The 19,055-nt window shown below is 36.3% G+C and overlaps 1 protein-coding gene across 1 annotated transcript in view; it reads right to left on the reverse strand.

Moving 5' to 3' along the window:
* STT3B (STT3B, subunit of the oligosaccharyltransferase complex (catalytic)) overlaps positions 1 to 19,055 on the reverse strand; it is a 111,925-nt gene that overhangs the window by 61,698 nt on the left and 31,172 nt on the right. Inside the window, exons 2-3 of the mRNA XM_008573210.1 lie at positions 4,748 to 4,856; positions 526 to 813 (exon numbers count right to left, since the gene is read on the reverse strand). Coding sequence (XP_008571432.1) covers positions 526 to 798 — 273 coding nt within the window. The 5' untranslated portion in view covers positions 799 to 813; positions 4,748 to 4,856. The remainder of the gene's footprint in view (positions 1 to 525; positions 814 to 4,747; positions 4,857 to 19,055) is intronic.

A 19,055-nucleotide genomic window follows, 5' to 3' on the forward strand; every position in this document is an offset into this window, starting at 1 on the left:
CTAAGTAGCACCATAGTCCATGTAGAAAAAAGAAGAAAAAATTAAGTTTAAATAACTTGGCAACAGCAAAGTAAATAATGCTAGTAGTCTAGTTATGGAAACAAAATTTAAAATTCCAAGCCATCAAACCATGTTTCAACTTTCCTAGGTAACTATTTCTTGCCTGTCCCCCCAAACGAAAAAGAAATAACAACAAAAAGTCAATAGATTGTTTTTGATAGCTCCTTTTTTGGAATTATGACTTTTAAAGAAAGGATATTGTCATCACCTATCACTCAAATGTAACAACACTGTTGTGAAAATTAAATTGTACATATACTGCATACATTAATCTAGTTGTATATAACTAAAGGGAAAAAACAGTGCCTAAATATTTTAAAATGTTATCCATTATTAAATGTATTATGAATGAAAGAGATCCCTATACGCATCTTTAATTGGTAAAAGACAAATGTGTACAACCTAAACTATTTCAGCAGAAAGGTCACGGGTATTAATGGTAGCAAAACATTAAGTGTTACTTACCCACAAGTAGTATGTGAACTGAAGTGCAAAAATAGCAATGCCTTCATTATCAAAGGATCCAGCTACTGACCGAGATATGTAACCTGGTACAATAGCAATAAAACAAGCAGCTAAAAGTCCTGCTCCTTGGTTCCAAAGTTCTCTGGTAAGCAGAAAAGTAGATATAGATGTAAGGCCGCTAAAAGTAGGTGCAAGGAACACACATACATCTCTTATGTGAACTGTTATGTTCAATGTATTCAAAATCCAATGGATAAGGCCAGCTGTTATCATCAACCCTGGATAAACCTAGGAAGAAAAAAAAAAAACAGAAAATTTAAATAAATATAAAGAGGTATCTGAAAATACTAACATAAGTTCTCTTCTTGATTACCGCACACAAGGGTACATCAAGATTTGTATTATCTTTCAATTCTTTTTTTCAAGGAATTTTTTTGAAGCACCATAGTATTCTTTATAGAAAATTTGAGAACAAGATCTCAAACTACAAAAAAAAAAAAAAAAAAAAAAAAAATCTTTCTTTTGGATTGGATACAAAGAACAAGCTCATATATGGAGGAACATATTTAAATAAAAGATCAGACAGAATATAAAACAAAAATGATTAAAGTTGAAAACGTTTAACAATGTTAAACTGTAGGTAATTTGCTGCTGTAGGTTGATTGAACTGTGTCCCCAAAGTTCATATATTAGAAGCTTAACTCCCACTGTAACTGTTGAGGGTAGGAAATCCTATTATGGTAATTGAAAGGTGGGGCCTTGGAGAGGTAATTAGATTGTAGGACCATGCCCTAGTGAATGGATTAATAATGGCAGTCAAGGGCATGGTCCTGAGGGCTTTAAAAGAAGAGAACATGAGACGTTAGTCTCTCTCTGCTCCACCATTTTTTTTTTCCTTTTTGTCTTTTTTCGTGTCTGGCAATGGATTGCAACCCTCGGTGCTGCGCCCGCACCTCGCTCAGCCAGTGAGCGGGAACCAATCTGTATGTGGGATCCGAACCCTCGGCGGGAGCGCCACCGCGCTCCCAAGCGGCGCACTGTAGCAGTGCGTCACCAGGCCGGCCCTGCTCCACCATTTTCTGCCATGTGAGACACCTAGGTCACTGTCGCCACCACCAAGGTCTTCACCAGATGTGTTCCCTGGACTTTGGACTTCCCAAGTCTCTGAAACAGTAAGCAATGAATTTTGTTTTCTTACGAGTTACCCAGTTCAATGTATTTTGTTATAAGCAACAGAAAGCTACTAATACACTTGCTTACTGATCCCACTAACTTTTTTCCACTCCAAAACAGAGTCCTAGTCTAACTTACCCTCAAGTTTATGGTTTTAACACACTCTAATTTTGCCCCTACTTGTGTGTATATAAGGGAATGAGAAAAGGGAGGGAAGACAAAGAAGTTATAGGCAAAATTATTTAAGTGATATTTATAAATAAGTCTTCCCTCCTTTCAAGCTTGAGATTGAAAAGTAAACAACTATAGCTAGGAAAAGAAGAACCAGTCAGTTGGTGAATTCAAGGATGATGTTTTGGGACTTCCAAAAGGTTTTTACACCACTTACAGTACCACTTATAGTACTTATAGGGATGGAAGGGAAATAATAAACTAGAAGAGGCCAGTTAACAGTTATATTCACCCTCTCTATAAAGGAGGAACATCAAACATTAAGAGGATTCAAAGAACAGTAAACAGGACATCATGTTTGAGCTATTTCTCAGCAATTAAAACGTGCATTTACATCTGCATCCTTAGCTAAAACCTAAAAGATTCTTTTTATCCTCCATAACTGAAACTACAAAGGTAATGTTAAAAATTTCCCTTCTTGGCTCTACTATTTAAAACTGCAACCCCCCCCAACCCCCGATGGTCTTTAACACTCCTTTGCTTTTTCTCCATAGCACCTATCACCATTTAACATATTATTTATTTTACTTATTTACTGTCTATTAACTGTCCACTCTCACAAGAATATAAACTCCAGAATAGAAGGAAATTTTCCCCCAGCATCCAGAACAATAACTGGCACAAAGTGGATGTTCAAACCTACTGAATGCATGGAAGGAGGAAAAGATAGAGGGAGAAAAGGAAAAAAAAGCGGCAATTCATCATCATTCTTAAAAAATAAAAATTTTGTTTCATTTCACATTCAATACTAGGTCCCAGTGTATGATTTTGTCAGCAATACTGAAAGAGAAATAGAAGTGTACTTGAAAATACCTCTTAAGTCTGAACTGGCACAAAAAATAGCCAAAATACACATAAGTACTGGATGAAAGGACCAAAAACAAACAAACAAACAACAAACCACCACCAACAAAAAAGGCATATTCAAGCTCAAAAGACTGGGAATTTTCCAATGCCAAAAATGAAGAGGAAATTCAAAGTAGATATTAATGTCGTGAGAACCCACAAGAGAGAAGAAAAACAAACAAACCAGTCCTGAGATAGGCCTTAAGGTCTGGAAATGGGAGGGTTTCACCCAACACAGGGATCAGAGAAAAGACCTAATTTCCAGCACAAAGTTAGGGCCTGTTTATGAAACTAGAATAGACAAATTCTACTCATCCACTGAGAGAGGCACTAAGGAACTCTGCCTTCCTTCCAAAGCTTTGAGTCCTTAAGGAGAAATAAGAAATATATTTAGATGTGTGCATGTGGGTTCCACATTCATAATAACATTAAGTATAAGATACCTCAAGATGAAAAATAACATATAAAAACCGTCCTAAAAGCAGTGAAATCTCTAAAGGCTCCAGCAAAGGCAAATGAGAAAGATTACTACAGGGACAGTCCCAAATCCCAGGACCCTAGGTGTCTCAGAAAAAACAGACCTCCACTGAGGATGAATTCAACATATAAAGTTATAAACAAACCAAGAAACGAAGTATTTCATCAAATATTAACACAACAAGAGTACTTCAAAAAGTCCGTGGAAAAATGGAATTAAAAGATAATACTAATCCTTCCATGAACTATTTGAAGACCCTGCATATATGATAAAATTAGTACCACAAGAACTGCAGATAATAGTCATCTACCATTTAATACCTCTCTAATTTACACTGGAGACTATCATGACTACCCTCTTATATCTTTATCTCTTTTTACATTAAGGATAAGATGCCTCAAACTAGAAGCACATCTTACTACCACGGAGAATGTATTCTTTCAAAACACAGAGAAAAGATTTATAAAATTTGGATATATCTTATTTAGACCACCAAATCAAGTCTCAATAAATTTCAAAGGCTTGAAATTACATAGAATTTGTTCTCTAACTATAATATATTTAAAGTATAAAGCAAAAAAGATAACTAAGAAATTTCTTTATGTTTAGAAGTTAAATACAATTCTAAATAACTCATGAATCAGAGGAAGTTATAATGGAAATTAAAATACATTTTGAATGGAATAATGAAAATGCTGCACATCAAAACTTATGGAATGCAGCTAATACTATGATTAGTGTGGTATTTATAGCTTTAAAATGCATCCATTAATAATAAATAAAGGTTGAAAATTACTAAAGTCAGAAAAAGAACATCAAAATAAATTCAAGAAAGTGAAAGGAAGGAAATAAATTGAAATTAACAGAAAAACAGAGAAAATCTAGTCAGAAGTTTATTTGGGTTAAAAAAAACTTAATAAAATAAATAAACTTTTGGCAAAATCGATCAAGAAAAAAAAACATCAAACATACATATTTCCCCAATAGCTGCCTTATTTCTCACCTTCTCTTCAAATTTCTCCTTACATTCCAAATCCTAAACATATTTCCCTTGTGTCATCTTTCTGAACATCAGAATTCTCCATGAACTATAATCAATATTCAATTAACTGGAATAATTTAGGGGAGATGTGAAGCCTGAAAAATTATAATTATCTGATTATTCTAGATTTCTATTCTTCCTAAAAAGTTTTTTTCAACCAAGTTGCTTTACAATGAAGCAAAACACACAAATGACCTTAACTTGAGATATACTATGACGTTAGATTCCCCCACCAAAACTACCACTTGTCAGAAATAGTGGTTAAATTGAAAAGGAGGGGCAGTGTAAAGAAAAGAGTCTAGATAAATTAAACATTGGATAATTAGCCACAGAAAAATGGATTAGTTAACTATACAAAGCTTTCAATAATCCCCAACACCTTAGCAATTAATGATTTGCTCAAATAACAGTAAAATTTTTTAATTAACATAAATAACTGCCAATATACTTACAGTACCACCTACTATTCTTCCTAGTGGATACCATGCTCTTTCATCAAACCAATTTAAAAATTCATAGAACCCATGAGATGCAAGATGATGTGTTGATCTATAGTTAAACCTAGAGAAAAGGGGAAAAAAAGAAATATTATAAAACTGCTTACCAGAAAGAAATAGCTTTTTCTTTATATTAAACTCTTGGCTACATAAATATATCTTTCATAACAATTTTTCTCAAAGTTGAATAACAGATAAAATAATCTGAAAATATCAAAGGAGTATGTTTATACCTTAATATAACTAAAAACAAACTCCCCTTCCTTCTCCCCAAAATCACACCTATAAAACTAGTAATGTTCAGATTAACATTTGGCCACTGCTTGGGGTCCAGTTGGTAAAGGGGTATAAATTTGGAAGAAAAAGGTGGTAAGCATCCACAGAATTCACCATATGGGCAAAGTAGTCCATGATACTCAAAAGATTAAGAACCACTGACAGAAGATAAAATCAAAATGGAAGAATTAGCACAGGCAACATAATTACCCCAAACCCTGCAAACCTAAAAATTATAGGAAGAAAGAAAAACTATAATAGCACTAAAAAAATAAGAGAATAAACCATAACAGCACTGTAAAATGAGAAAGAGCTTAAAGAAAGTGTAATTAATCTCTGAAAAACAAGAGACTAACAAGAAGACATGAAAGTGAAGAAACCAAAGCCCAAAGCACAAGCAGAAGAAAACTGCAAACAAGAGAGGACAATTCCAGAGATATTCCAAATTTAGTATAAAGCAGCTGTGGGGGCAGGAGAGAACCCTGGAGCAATCTTCAGGGCAATGGCATTAGGAGCAACTAGGCAGATGGATCCCCTTCCCCTATTACGCCAAGCAGGGAAGAGAATGTCAAAGGTATCTGCCTGAGGTAGGAACACTTCAAGTAGATAAGTGAGTCAAGAAGCAGAACAATGCTGGACACACAGAAGATGAACAGGAAAATCCTCATACACAAAAACAGTTTGATACATTCTTTCCAGCAGCAAGTCATGACCATTCCCACAATAATCACTAGAAGCAAGCTTTGCAGCATTTTTAGACAGATTTTATCAAATATTAAAACAAGTGCACATCCAAAAATCAAACATTTGAGAAAAAGCAAGCACCAAGAAAGCTAAGCATCAAAATCAACAAATAGAAAAATTAATACCATAAGAAACAGAAGCAAAAATTAATATCTTCAGGGGGCTAATACAAGCCAGAGAAGCCCGAAAGGAATGTAGCCTAGAGGTTAAGGTGTATAGGTTCTAGAGTCATATTGCCTGAGTTTGAATCTTAGTTCTAACTAGGTGATCTTGGCTGGGCAAGTCACTTACATTCTCTGTGCTCTAGTTTCATCTGTAAAACAGGGATTACAATAGTACCCACTAAATCATAAGACAGCTATGATGAATAAACAATATAGTGTCACTGAGGCTGCTACTACTGCTATAATTAATGAAAGACTCATGATAAAGGATCCACTAATATTTTGAATGGCAAAATTATGATTGTCTAGATAAGCAAAATAAAAGATAGGCTAAACAGCGTAAAGAACAAAAATGAAGAGCAAATTAGAACAAGATAGAAAGTATTATGAAAAAATTAAGAAATCTGGGCCGGCCCGGTGGTGCACTGGAGAGTGCGCTGCTTGGGAGTGTGGCGGCGCTCCCGCCAAGGGTTCGGATCCCATGTGGAGACCGGTTCCCGCTCACTGGCTGAGCGCGATGCGGGCGCGACACCGAGGGTTGTGATCCCGTTGCCGGTCCCCGGTACGGGCGCGACACCGAGGGTTGCGATCGCATTACCGGTCAGTAAAAAAAGACAAAAAGGAAAAAAAAAAATTAAGAAATCTAAAGAGAAATCCAGGAGTTCCCACATTCCTCTTTTAAAAAGAATCACTATGTGCCAAAGGATTGAGGGGGGAAAAACCCTCATACTACACATCCCAATAAATTTCAAAATGCTAAGGATAAATTACAACTTAAAATCATTCATTCAGAGAAAATAAAGAGATTTTCTACAAAGGAATAAAATCAGATTAATACCATATTTCTCAGTGGAACCACTGAGCTAGCAATGGAGTAACATATCCAAATTTCTGAGGGAAAAGGATTTTAAAAATAAGAATTTTAAATTTTACAACTTTGCCAGCAACATGGAAGACTAAGCTAATGCTAGAAATGCTACCCACCCCACCCAGAAGTATTTATTTACCTGAGCTGAATTTAAAAGGAAAATCCCCAAATGCCAGAAACAAAGTACTTCCAAAGGCCAGGACCATGGAAAGGCTGCTTATTAAAAGGAGATGGAAAACAATCTATCTAACACCATGGAAGTGGCAAAGTTTTTCTCTTTCCAAGGGAAAAAAAGACTTCCATAGAAAAGCTAAATTGTGAACTAATGAGTACAAAACTATGCTATCAACCCTATGTGATTCACTGTGCAGTATATGCATGTACTGAAACAATACATTGTACCCCACAAAAATGAATAATAAAATAAAAATTAAAACAAAAAAATGATAATCTACAGGGAATCCCCAAAACAAGAAATTAACATTGAAAGCAAGACCCAAACATCTGGACTAGTAGTGGAAGCAAAAACCAAAAACAGCTTTGGGGGGACCCAGATTAGCTCATAAACAATTAAACACTAGAAAGAGATTCACCATAAGGAAGTAAACACACAATGGAAAGAGTAATATCCCCAAAACTTGTGACAATAGTCATACAGTTATGCACTGCATGACAACATTTTGGTCAATGACAGACTGCATATACAATGGTGTTTAGAATAGTAATAGGCTCTTAACATAATAGCCTAGGTGTGTAGTAAGCTATACCATCTAGGTTTGTATAATAAGTACACCCTATTGATGTTTGCAGAATGACAAATTCTCTGAATACATTTCTTAGACCATATCCCCATTGTTAAGTGATGCATGACTATTTTAATGGGAGAGTCCTAGTATGTTAGCAAGAATCAAGATTTTAAAGTTTCAACCTAATTTTTCATTCCAAAAAACTGACTCCAAGGAATTATTAATAATGTTTTAAAAACCAGGGAACCAGTGATTCCACCTTCATATTCACATCCAAAACAAATACTGTGTTTCAGAATTCTCTACCTACCACCTAAGATGAAGGAGCCAGAAAGTGAGGTGTCACCCATCAGTTTCTTCTCTTTCACATCCTATACACAAATCCTAACAAGGTTGTCACTTTACCTCCTAAATCTCTCTGAAATCTGTCCAGTATTTTCCTACTCTGCTACTAGCACTCTAATCCGAGCTATTATTATCTTTTAACTAGACCACTTAAATAGCCTCTAACTCATCTCCTCACATCCATTCTGTCCGAGTAATTCCCCAACCTGTGTACCATGTCACAAGAAGAACGGTCTTTTCAAAATGCAAATGTGATCATACCGCAACTCTCTGCTTAACTATTCAAAGCCTTCACCTCTTAAAATTAAAGGGGAGAAACTTCCACTTCTTAACATAATGGTCAAAATCAAACATGGTCTACCTCTTATGTAACTCTGTAGTCTTGTCTCACACCACCATACTACCTCCCTACTTTCCATATACCATCTTTCAGTCCTCTAGACTTCCCTCATTCCCTCCTGCCTCAGGATCTTTAGACTGCTAATACCCTCTGCCAGGAACACTGTTGCCTACCTTCTTAGCCTATTTAACTCAACCTTCAAACTTCACATTTCTATGGGATGTTGTACCTGACAAAAAAGATTCAGTGTACTTTTCTTCCTACCACTTGCCACAGATGCAATTTCACATTAGTTTACTTGATTTATACACCACTAGGTAAATACTCCCATGAAGAAATTATGGTATCTCTAACACCTAGCATAGTACCTGGTACATAGTAGCCCTCAAATATTTGTTAAATGAATAAATGATTTCATAAATATGTTTATAAATGGAGATGAGATAGCTACCTAACACCAATTTGAAATGGTCTCTCCAAAGTTAAAGACCAATTTAACTGAACTTCCTGAGATCTAAGCAAACCAACCCATTAAGAATTCTATTGAAAATCTAACATGGTATCTAAAAACTAAATAAAAATGCAACTACAATGTGTTCAGTCCTATTTTATCCCCAGGATCAAGTCACTCCTGGTATACATTTTTAAAGGCTTTCACACCTCCCTTATTGATTCCTACATACCCATTCTCCTTGATTTTCAGTTAACTTCTTCCTACTTGAATTGCCATTAGTTTTTCTACCCTATTTTGTGGCCTACTTTCCAAGTCACTTCTATAAATATTCTGAATGGTCTCCTGGCTTTCCTGTCTTATCTCCTGGAAATGAAGTAACATGACTGTAAATGGCAGCACACTTATTTCACTTGGCCTTTTCAATGTAATATTAATCACTATTTTCTTTTTGATCCTATAACTCAGTAGCCCCAACTCATTCCCTCCTGCATACATACTACTCAACTAATCAGCTGTCCTTAGTGATAGCTAAATTACCTGACTTCAGAGATAAATACATACATACATACATACTAAAGTGAACAACCCATCCAAGAGTTCTTGTTGCTTATTAACCTCACCAACACTTATCAAACTTCTTAATTTTTGCCAACAACTGTGATTGTGCGTTGACATTCCATTGTAATTTTAATTTGCATTTCCACAATGCACCCTGAGGTTAAACACTTTTCATATATTATTGGCCATTAAAATTTCCTCTTGGGAAAAGTGGATATGTTGAAGTCCTTTGCACATTTTTTTTCTAGTTGATTTGAATAACTTTTTTTATCTCTTGGGTACTATTCTTTTGTCAGTTGTATAAGTTGTAACCTCTCATTCTGTGGCTTTTCACTTTTTACAGTATTTTTAAAATTGAAATTCTTGACATAAACCTAATTTATCACTTTCTGCCATAAGGTTAGTGCTATTTTCCTGGCCAAAAAAGTCCTTCCCTACCCCAAGGTCATAAGGATAGTCTTTAATTTTCTTCTTCATGACAATTTACAATTTAAGCTTTCCTAGTTAGGTCTTCAATACACTTGGAATTGATTGGGTGAGAAATGGGTTCAATTTTAATATTTTTCCTCATAATTTTCTCCATTGCTTTGTAGTCCCGCCTCTATCATGTGGTAAAGGCTCATTAATGTTTGGATTTGTTTCTGGATTCTGCATTCTAACTGGTATTTACATCTATTCTTGCACCAATACTATGCTATCTTTATTACCACAGCTTTAAATTAAATATTGATAGCTGGTAGAACATTTTTTAACTATGCTTTTTATTTTGTCCTTTTGCATTTCCATATAAATTTAAAAATAAATTTGTCAATTCCACCCAAAAAACCTGGTAGGGTTTTAATTGAAATTCTATTGACTCTACAAATCAATTTGGGGAGAATAAACACCTTTCCAATGTGGATATATCCAATCCATGAATACACTTTATCTCCTTCATATTATTTAGGTCTTCTTTAATGTCTCTCCAGAAAGTGTGTATTTTGCGTTAGAGGTCTTGAACATTTTGGGTTAGATTTATTCCCATCTTTAATGCTATCTTCATTTACTTTGTAAAAATCTGTTTGACATGTCGACAGGAATCTGCTATTTTTCATTAATTCTGAACCAGAAACTTTGCAAATGCTTATTAATCCTAATAATCTATCTCTAGATTCCTTCAGATTTTAAATCTTAAAATCAATAAACATTTGCGTGTTAAAAAAGGAGGTTTCTCAAAGACTACTTCAGGTTTTTAAAGCCCTATATATAAGATGCAATATTTTGTCCCCATCTCTTTCTATCCCATTATCTTCCCTTATAACTCCCAATTTTTCAAGTAGTAGAAAATATAAATATTAGTTTCATTCAAAGTAAACAAATTGAAATAGTTAATAAAGATATACAATATGAATTCCAAAATGGAATTAGCTACTAGATTTCAAACTTTTTAAAGGAATAGAAACCTTTTTTGCCAATAACACCTCCACCAACTCAAAAATAGAAATTTAAGTCCAAACTTACAACATTTACTAAAGTCAATCAATAAGAACAATTAGATTGTTTCGATGAATGCAAAAATCTTAAACTTGAGGTTGTGGATCATGGTTGTAATGATGTCAGCCATGTCATCTATTTCTGTATTTTGTTTTGGTTCCAAAAATTCTAAGAATTTTGACTCACAGAGATAAATGTCAAACAGTACTCATTTTTTAAAAAGTTCTCCTTGTAAAATAATATTCTTCAATTAAATGATGCAGAAGTTTATTTGAGTTCTAACAGAAAATTGAGTGGCCACATCTAATAACTGCTTGTTTTCCTCATATTTAAAAATTAAACTGGAAGCACCCAAATTTAAATTTATAACATATCATGTATTTATGTTACAGATTTAGTTGTTACTATACAAAGCGTATTCTGATTTTCTTTTAAGCAAATTCCAAAGATACCTCAGATGGAGCACTAAAAACCCAATCCAGGGCAAATATAAAAGGCATTAGGATTGGTCACACAACTATACTTTTCTATTACATTAATTAACTAAAAATGGAATGTATTTATCAATCATACCTTGTTTTTCTAAAAATTTATTTATTATTATTTTTATATTCTTTTTTTTTGTCTTTTGTCTTTTTCTGTGTCCGGCAACGGATCGCAACCCTCAGTGTTGCCCCCGTACCGGACCGGGGACCGGCAACGGGATCACAACCCTCGGTGTTGCTCCCGCGCCTCGCTCAGCCAGTGAGCGGGAACCGGTCTGTATGTGGGATCCGAACCCTCGGGCGGGAGCGCCGCCGCGCTTCCCAAGCGGCGCACTATCCAGTGCGCCACCGGGCCGGCCCTGTTTTTATATTCTAAGATTTTGTTGCAGAGCAGTGGGGGTGAAGGGGAGGGGGGAAAGGAGAAGAGGACAGGGTGGGAGGAGGAGGAAGGAGGGTAGGGGGTGTGGTCAAGGCCTGTGGCACCCCCCTCATTCCAGGAGGGGAGCCCAGGGGCCTTCTGGCAGAGACTCACTAGTGGCAGGGCTGGATACTGACGCTGGTGGGGGATGGCTGAGGCCCTTGACCCTCCCCCACCCCAGCTTGGGAGCCTGGGGTCTTCTGGTCCTTCTAGGTTTTGCAGGTGTTCTTTGTGGTGTTAGACCTTTACTGGTTAATACCAGAACTTTGTCTCTGATCTGTGGGTGTTTTGTGTTTTCTTTCACTTCTATGTTTGATTATTCTCTATTCCCTCCATGTAAACTCTGCACTGGAACTAATTCATTGTCCTTTTCTTACATCTAAAATGGGGGAACTTCCTGTGGAGACCAGCACTTCAGCCCTGTGGTTGAGCTAAATTGCTACTTTGCTGCTGATTCGCTAGGGAAGGCTATTTGTGCAGCTCAGGTTTTAATCGTTGACCTTGTAAGCACTTCTGGGTCTTGTGAGGTCTGGTACACCTGGGTTGTATGGAAACTCTGGTGTAGGCTTGAGTCTTTTTGGTAAATTGCATCCCCTGCAGTTCTATATTCCTGACCAGTCTCCACTGAGTGGGCCTGTCCTGATTGGAGGGCAGATCAACTGTCCGTGCTGTGCCCCAATGATCCCCTGGTGGGCCCGTCTTTCCCACGCCCTGCATTCCAAACATTTCCAATGAGGCAGGCTATGTGCCGGTCCATCATTCACCGGCCTCTGAGTGGCTCTTTTTTTCAGTCTTCTGTGGCCCCTCACTCCTACGTGGGTCCAACAAGAACACCGTTAGCAGTCTTGCTGGCCTGGGGGCCACCAAGGCCCTCTTCTCCCCTGCAGCCTCCAAGCAACTTCATATGAAGGGTATGGCAGCAGCTTTTGCCAGCTATTGCTCTGTGTGCTTACCAGGGCCAGCCTTGAGGTGGCCGGGGCTTGAGACGGATGGAGCAGTCCCTTCTTTCTCTCATCGTGGCTTTTCCTGCCTTCATGAACTCCATAGGTCTCTCCTCCTCTTCCTCTAAGCTCTAGTCGCCCCAGCTTAGCAGTCATTGCTTTGTAACAGTAATAAATTGGTTTATTGTTGGAGAGGGTTATGCTGGGCACTGTCTATTCCCCCATCTTGATAAAAACCCCAATCATACCCTCTTTTAAAACAATTTTCACATGGTCTTTCTTAGCTCTCTGTTTTATCTACATAGAAACTTATCATAGCATTTTATTTTTCCTTCTTCATGCAATTATTTCAAGTTCCTAATCACTGCTGAAGAAACCTCTCTAATATTCTATCTTCCCCAGTCCACTTTAATTTGTGCTTTCAAAGCATCAATCCTGGAAACTCTACTCTAGCTCATCTCACAATGGAATATCTTAACCATAGTGATTTTTGTATCTTAGAGGTATCTCGTAGTTCCTGGCACTTCATTCATGAGGTTCAAATAATGACTGTTTAATTACTCTTTTTTTACACAATAGTGTCTATCAATACTGACTTAAATTTTTGTCTTCTATTTTCTTCTTCATTAAACTCAAGCAATTGCGTGCACCAAACCAGTCTTCAATTCTGGCATACCAAATTCACATATTTTGGGCCGGCCCAGTGGCGCACTGGATAGTGCGCCGCTTGGGAGGCGCGGCAGCGCTCCCGCCCGAGGGTTCGGATCCCACATACAGACCGGCTCCCGCTCACTGGCTGAGCGAGGCATGGGAGCAACACCGAGGTTTGCAATCCCGTTGCCGGTCCCTGGTCCGGTACGGGGGCAACACTGAGGGTTGCGATCCGTTGCCGGACACGGAAAAAAAAAAAAAAAAAAAAAAAAATTCACATATTTTAAAAAACATTTACACATCCAGGAGAAGGTGTCACAGATGGACTATAAATTAATAATCATTGGAGCTGAGTGACATATACATGGAGGTTCATCATATCAGCTCTACTTTTAATGTTTGAAATTTCCCATGATAAAGAAAATGCATATATATATATGTAGTTTATACCTATATATAAATTAAAATAAAATTTACATAAATTATATATATGAGTAAAATAATACATATTTTTCGAGGCTACTCAAAAAGTTTGTGGAAAAATGAAAGTAAAAGATAATACAAATCTTTCCATGAGCTTTTTGAAGACTCCTTGTATGCAAACTTATTATGGAAAATTTCACAGACACTCTCTCTGACACACAAATTACAGTTTTCCACAAGCAAAACTAGGTGAATGGACTGAGAAATTATGTATTAAAGGTTAGAAGTTGCCAAAATAAAAATGAAGTAAAAAAGAAACACAAGTAGTAAAATAACATTTATCTCAAAATTCTAAGAACACTACCAAATCTCATCTATATATCCTTTCTTTTATTAATATTGTCAGAGCAACATTCAGTACTTTACAGTAAAAGACTTGATTTGAAGCAGGTGTGACAAAAAGTTGATAATTATTAAATACAGGTGGTAGATACATGGGATTCATTATGGTCTTCTTTCCACTTCTGGTTTATTTGAAATTTTCATAAAAGTTCAAAAATAAATAAATAAATGCCTCCCCCAAATTCTCTCAATCTGACTCTCTAGTGCCACCCTGCAATTCCAATAATGTGTGGGAGACTGACTTGTTAAGACAGACAAAATAAGTTTCATATGGACTTTATTCACTTCTGAGAGGGGAATATAAATAATTTTACTACTTCTCAGTAACAACTAAACTGTCTAAATATGTAGGGAGAAACTGGGGATGAAATGATTTTTAAATTTGATAAAGTAAGAGAAATAGACATATTACAAATTAAAAGAAAGTTTTAGAGACCCACCTTTACATAGAGGCTAAAATACATGATTATTGTTTTCTTCTGCAAAGTATAGTAGAAATACCACAAGTGCTTACTGGATATTGAAACACACTGCATTACAACTGACAGGAAAAAAGTTAAAAAATAAGAAGATAAGAATAAGGCACTTGCTAGGAGCCACACATCTCTTTTTTTCATATTTTGGGTTTTTTAATCCCCTTGTAAATCCCCTAGTTAATTCTTCTTCATCCCAAGAAAGAAACCCTTCAAAAGCCAAGGAAAGTCTAGATGCTTCATTTAGGGAGAAAAGACTGTCTCCTAAGGCAGTGAGAGAAGATTAAATTTTGGAATTCTACTTATGGAAAAATGATTTTACTACTTGGGTTCTAGTAGAGAATGATTAGCACAACACTGTATTCAAAAAATTACAGCTTAAATAGAACTTTATAAGCTGGTTTAAGGCTTATCCAACAAATACTGGATTGTTCCCTTAGGTAAACAAATACTAGGTACCAACCTACTTCTAAATTATTACTGTTTTTATGAACAAGAAGGGAAAGTCCTAAAGCTGCATCTTCCTTCCATGGATCTTGTTAGAGATCTAACCATTTGATACATTTATTATTTCATCTTATACTATATTAAAATACCTAATGTTCATTCAAAGCAAGAACAAAGAAATCTCATGATAATGTACTGAAGCAAAAAACCACAACTCCTGTAGATTGGATGGCCACCCCACAACCTCACTGATGCTTAATCCTCACTGGAACTGTTGAGGGTGGGAAATGCTATTATGGTAATTGAAAGGTGGGGCCCTGAAAAGGTGATTAAGTTGATGGTTGAAAGTTGGTCATGGGCAGGGTTCTGAGGGCTTTAAAAGGAGAGCACATGAGAGTCTCTCCTTCTGCTTTTGCGATCTTGCAATGTGATATCTTGTGTTGCTGAAGCTACCACCAAGGAAGACCCTCACCACATGTGTTCCCTGGACCTTGGACTTCCCAGCCTCCGAAATTGTAAGCAAAAAATATTGTGTCTTATAAATTACCCAGTTCCAGGTATTTTGTTATAAGCAACAGAAATGGACGAATAAAACAATATATCAATCTTAAAGGTTAAAAAAAAAATTATGTCTCAGCCCTAAAATTAACTTAAGGCTTTCATACCTTCAAAATAAGTCTTTGAGGCAGCAAAAGGTTTTGTATACTTGATTAACATTTTCCTCACTAAAAATATGGCACTGCATCAGAAATATTAACATAATTGGAAAATGTCTAGGAATCAATTGGAAGAACAGCATATTGTTAGGCATAGCGCTAAAACAAACGTGAAGCCACCTATGACCCCTGTGACTACCTTTTGAAACATGTTTCATATACAACATGTACAGTTCATATAATAATATATACGTTCCATATGTTTTAACATAATATATGGCATATGTAGAATTTGAGCTAGAAAAACAGAAATAAAAGTTTCACTTAATTTATAGCTAAGGAAGTCAAAGAGAAACTTTTAGTCCAAATACATGTGGTAGAGATAGCACTGAAAGTAAAACACAAATTTCCTAAAAGCCAGTTCAGTCTTCTTTTCCCTGAGCCACGTAACCTCTCTAAGACGATCTACCAAATGCACACATATAATTAAATCAACTATGTCTTGCTCTTTGACATTTTCAGGGAGGGGAAAGGTGCTGCCTTTTCATATCACTGGCATTAAAATGATTGTCTCACCCTTTGCACTTCTGTATTATATTCTCATACAGATCCAAGATTACCACACTTTTAGATGAACACAGTAGATATGTCAGCAATTTATAAACCAGGCATTACAGAATAGATTCTAGTCTGGGAAGTAATCAATAAACAATAGAAAAAGGAAGCTTTCAGCAGTCAAAGAGCAGGCTAAATATGGAGGGGTAGGAGACAAGCATGTCCCATATCTCACAAATGTTCAGTTCACAAATCTAATTTTCACAAGACAACATGAGTTTAGTTTAGCTTAGCCTTTGAAAGTCAAATCCAAGAAATGCACAAGAATCAATCAGAAACAGAAAGGGAAAAAAATTAAGAAAAGGAAGAAAAAATTTTGATCAATGATAGTGATAAAGATCAGCAAATAGGAGGGTACTCAGGAAATTTGTGGAAAAATGGAATTAAAAGATAATACGAATCCTTCCATGAACTTTCTGAAGTACCCTTGCATAAGTAGTAAAGAAGAGTAGGAGAGGAAAGAGGGAGGGCAAAAAGGAGGGTGAGTGGGAGGAACACTGTACCAAGTATTACCACAAATCAGTGCAATTCCCCCTCCCTTAAGACTATGCAAAGCCTTGAATCACCCCAGGGTTCTACTTTGCTTGAGTTGAGAAACCAGGTTAACGAAAGTTTCTATGAAAAATAAGGATACATATTGTAGTGGATTGAATTATGTCCCCCAAAACTCACTGAAATTTGAATTGTGCTCCCCAGGTTTTATGTATTAGAAACTTAGCTCCCACTGTGACTGTTAAGAAGGTGGGAAGTCCTATTACGGTAATTGAAAGGTGGAGCCTTGAAGAGGTGATTAGATTGCAAAATCATGCAGTAGTGAATGGATTAAAAATGGTGGTCGGGGCATAGTTCTGAGGGCTTTAAAAGAAGGGGAAAATCTTTCTTTCTCTCTCTCTCTGCTTCCACCATCTTGCAATGTGAGACCCCTGGGTCACTGTTGTCACCACCAGGTGGACTTTGGACTTCCCAGCCTCAGAAACTGTAAGCAATAAATTTCATTTTCTTTATAAATCACCCAGTTTCAAGTATTTTGTCATAAGCAACAAAAATGAACTAATACACATGGACTCCCAAGTAAGGGCTCAGGGCTGTCTCCTATGGACAGAGAACAGAAGTCAATTTGACAGCTTATCTTTAAAAGATTCCAAAAAAGTCTTGTCTGACATTTGGATTATATGTGCCCCTAAAGGTGGCTATTCCACATCTAGCATTGGTGTGTTTTCATTTTTATAAGGTATAATAATTTTTTTTTTTTAATTCCTTGAGCAACTAATATGTACCAAGTTTCTGTTAGGCACCAGGAGTAAGGGCATTGAAGAAGACAGGCAAACTTCTCTGCTTTCCTGGAACTTAAATACAATAAAAACAAACCAGATAACTACAGATTGAAACAAGAGCTTTGGAAGACGCGAAAAGGGTCAGTGAAATAAAACAGCAAAATGGGAAGAAGGAAAGGAGGAAGGGGTAGAGATAGCTTTAAGTAAGGTATATATGAAGTCTTATCTTATAACATCTGTGAGAACTTTAAGGATGGGAGTAGCCAAACATTCAAAGAGTTAGGGAAAAGAGCTGTCTTCAGCAAAGAAACTAACAAGTGCAAAGGCCTTAAGGTAAGAGAACTGGTGTGTTTAAGGAAGAGAAAGGTGTTCCAAGGGGGGAATGGTGATGGGATTAAGTTTTAAGTATTACTTATATGAAATAATTATTTTTAAAAAATTAACATTCATCAGGCTCTGTGATAAGAGTATTTTTCATTCAGTCACCACAAAACAAAAACCCTTTGAGATAGTAGTATCCTAAGGGACAAATATGTTATATAACTTGTCCAAAGTCATACAGCCATGAAGTGGACAAGATGGAATTTGAACTGGGCAGCTTTGACTCTAGTGCCCACATTCTTAAGCATGATCATAAGATGATTTCAAATAGCAACGGTACAATCAATGCAGGTAATCATATGCATCACATTCTGGGTATTTTGAACCTTAAAAAGTGAATTTCAGACTGTTTCTGGTACCTCAGGGATTCCAAAAAGCTCCTCTGGTACTACTTTTCTGACCAGGGTGGGGTACCAGAATGGGTATAATACACTTTTGAACAAAATAGGGTGCCATCTATTTAATTCACATTTGTCTATTTATATATTGGGCTATTGTGTAAACTCTCATTTGAAGAAAGAGTTCAAAAGCTAAAACGAGTGTTTGAAAAACACTGGCATATATATTTAAAATATATCTAAACAAAAACCATTAGTGTAGTTCTCTTAAGATGTGTTAAAATGAAACTTTGAACCTTGAAGCTTATGGCCTTTCTTAAGTTACTTTGAAACAAAAGGACAGAGAAGTCCAACATATGTCTGTATCACTTCAGATTTCAACTCTTTGGTATAGATATTACCTTTTAAACAATCATGGCCAGAAACCTTTATTAAGTACAGCTTGAGATTGAAATAACAAAAATTAGAAATGAAAAAGGCGATATTACAACTGATTCATCTGAAATACAAGGAATCATTCGAGACTACTATAAACAACTATACGCCAACAAGGTTGAAAATCTGGAGGAAATGGATAAATTTCTGGACACACACAAGCTCCCAAAACTGAGCCATGAAAATGTAGAAAATCTGAACAGACCAATAACAATAAAGTAGATTGAAGCTGTTATCAGAAAACTCCCAACAAAGAAAAGCCCAGGACCAGACAGATTCACAGCAGAATTTTACCAAACATTCAAAGAGGAATTGACACCGATTCTTTACAAACTATTCCAAAAGATTGAAACAGA

This window comes from Galeopterus variegatus, unplaced genomic scaffold, assembly GCF_000696425.1.
Source record: "Galeopterus variegatus unplaced genomic scaffold, G_variegatus-3.0.2 Scaffold890, whole genome shotgun sequence".
Classification (NCBI taxonomy): domain Eukaryota; kingdom Metazoa; phylum Chordata; class Mammalia; order Dermoptera; family Cynocephalidae; genus Galeopterus; species Galeopterus variegatus.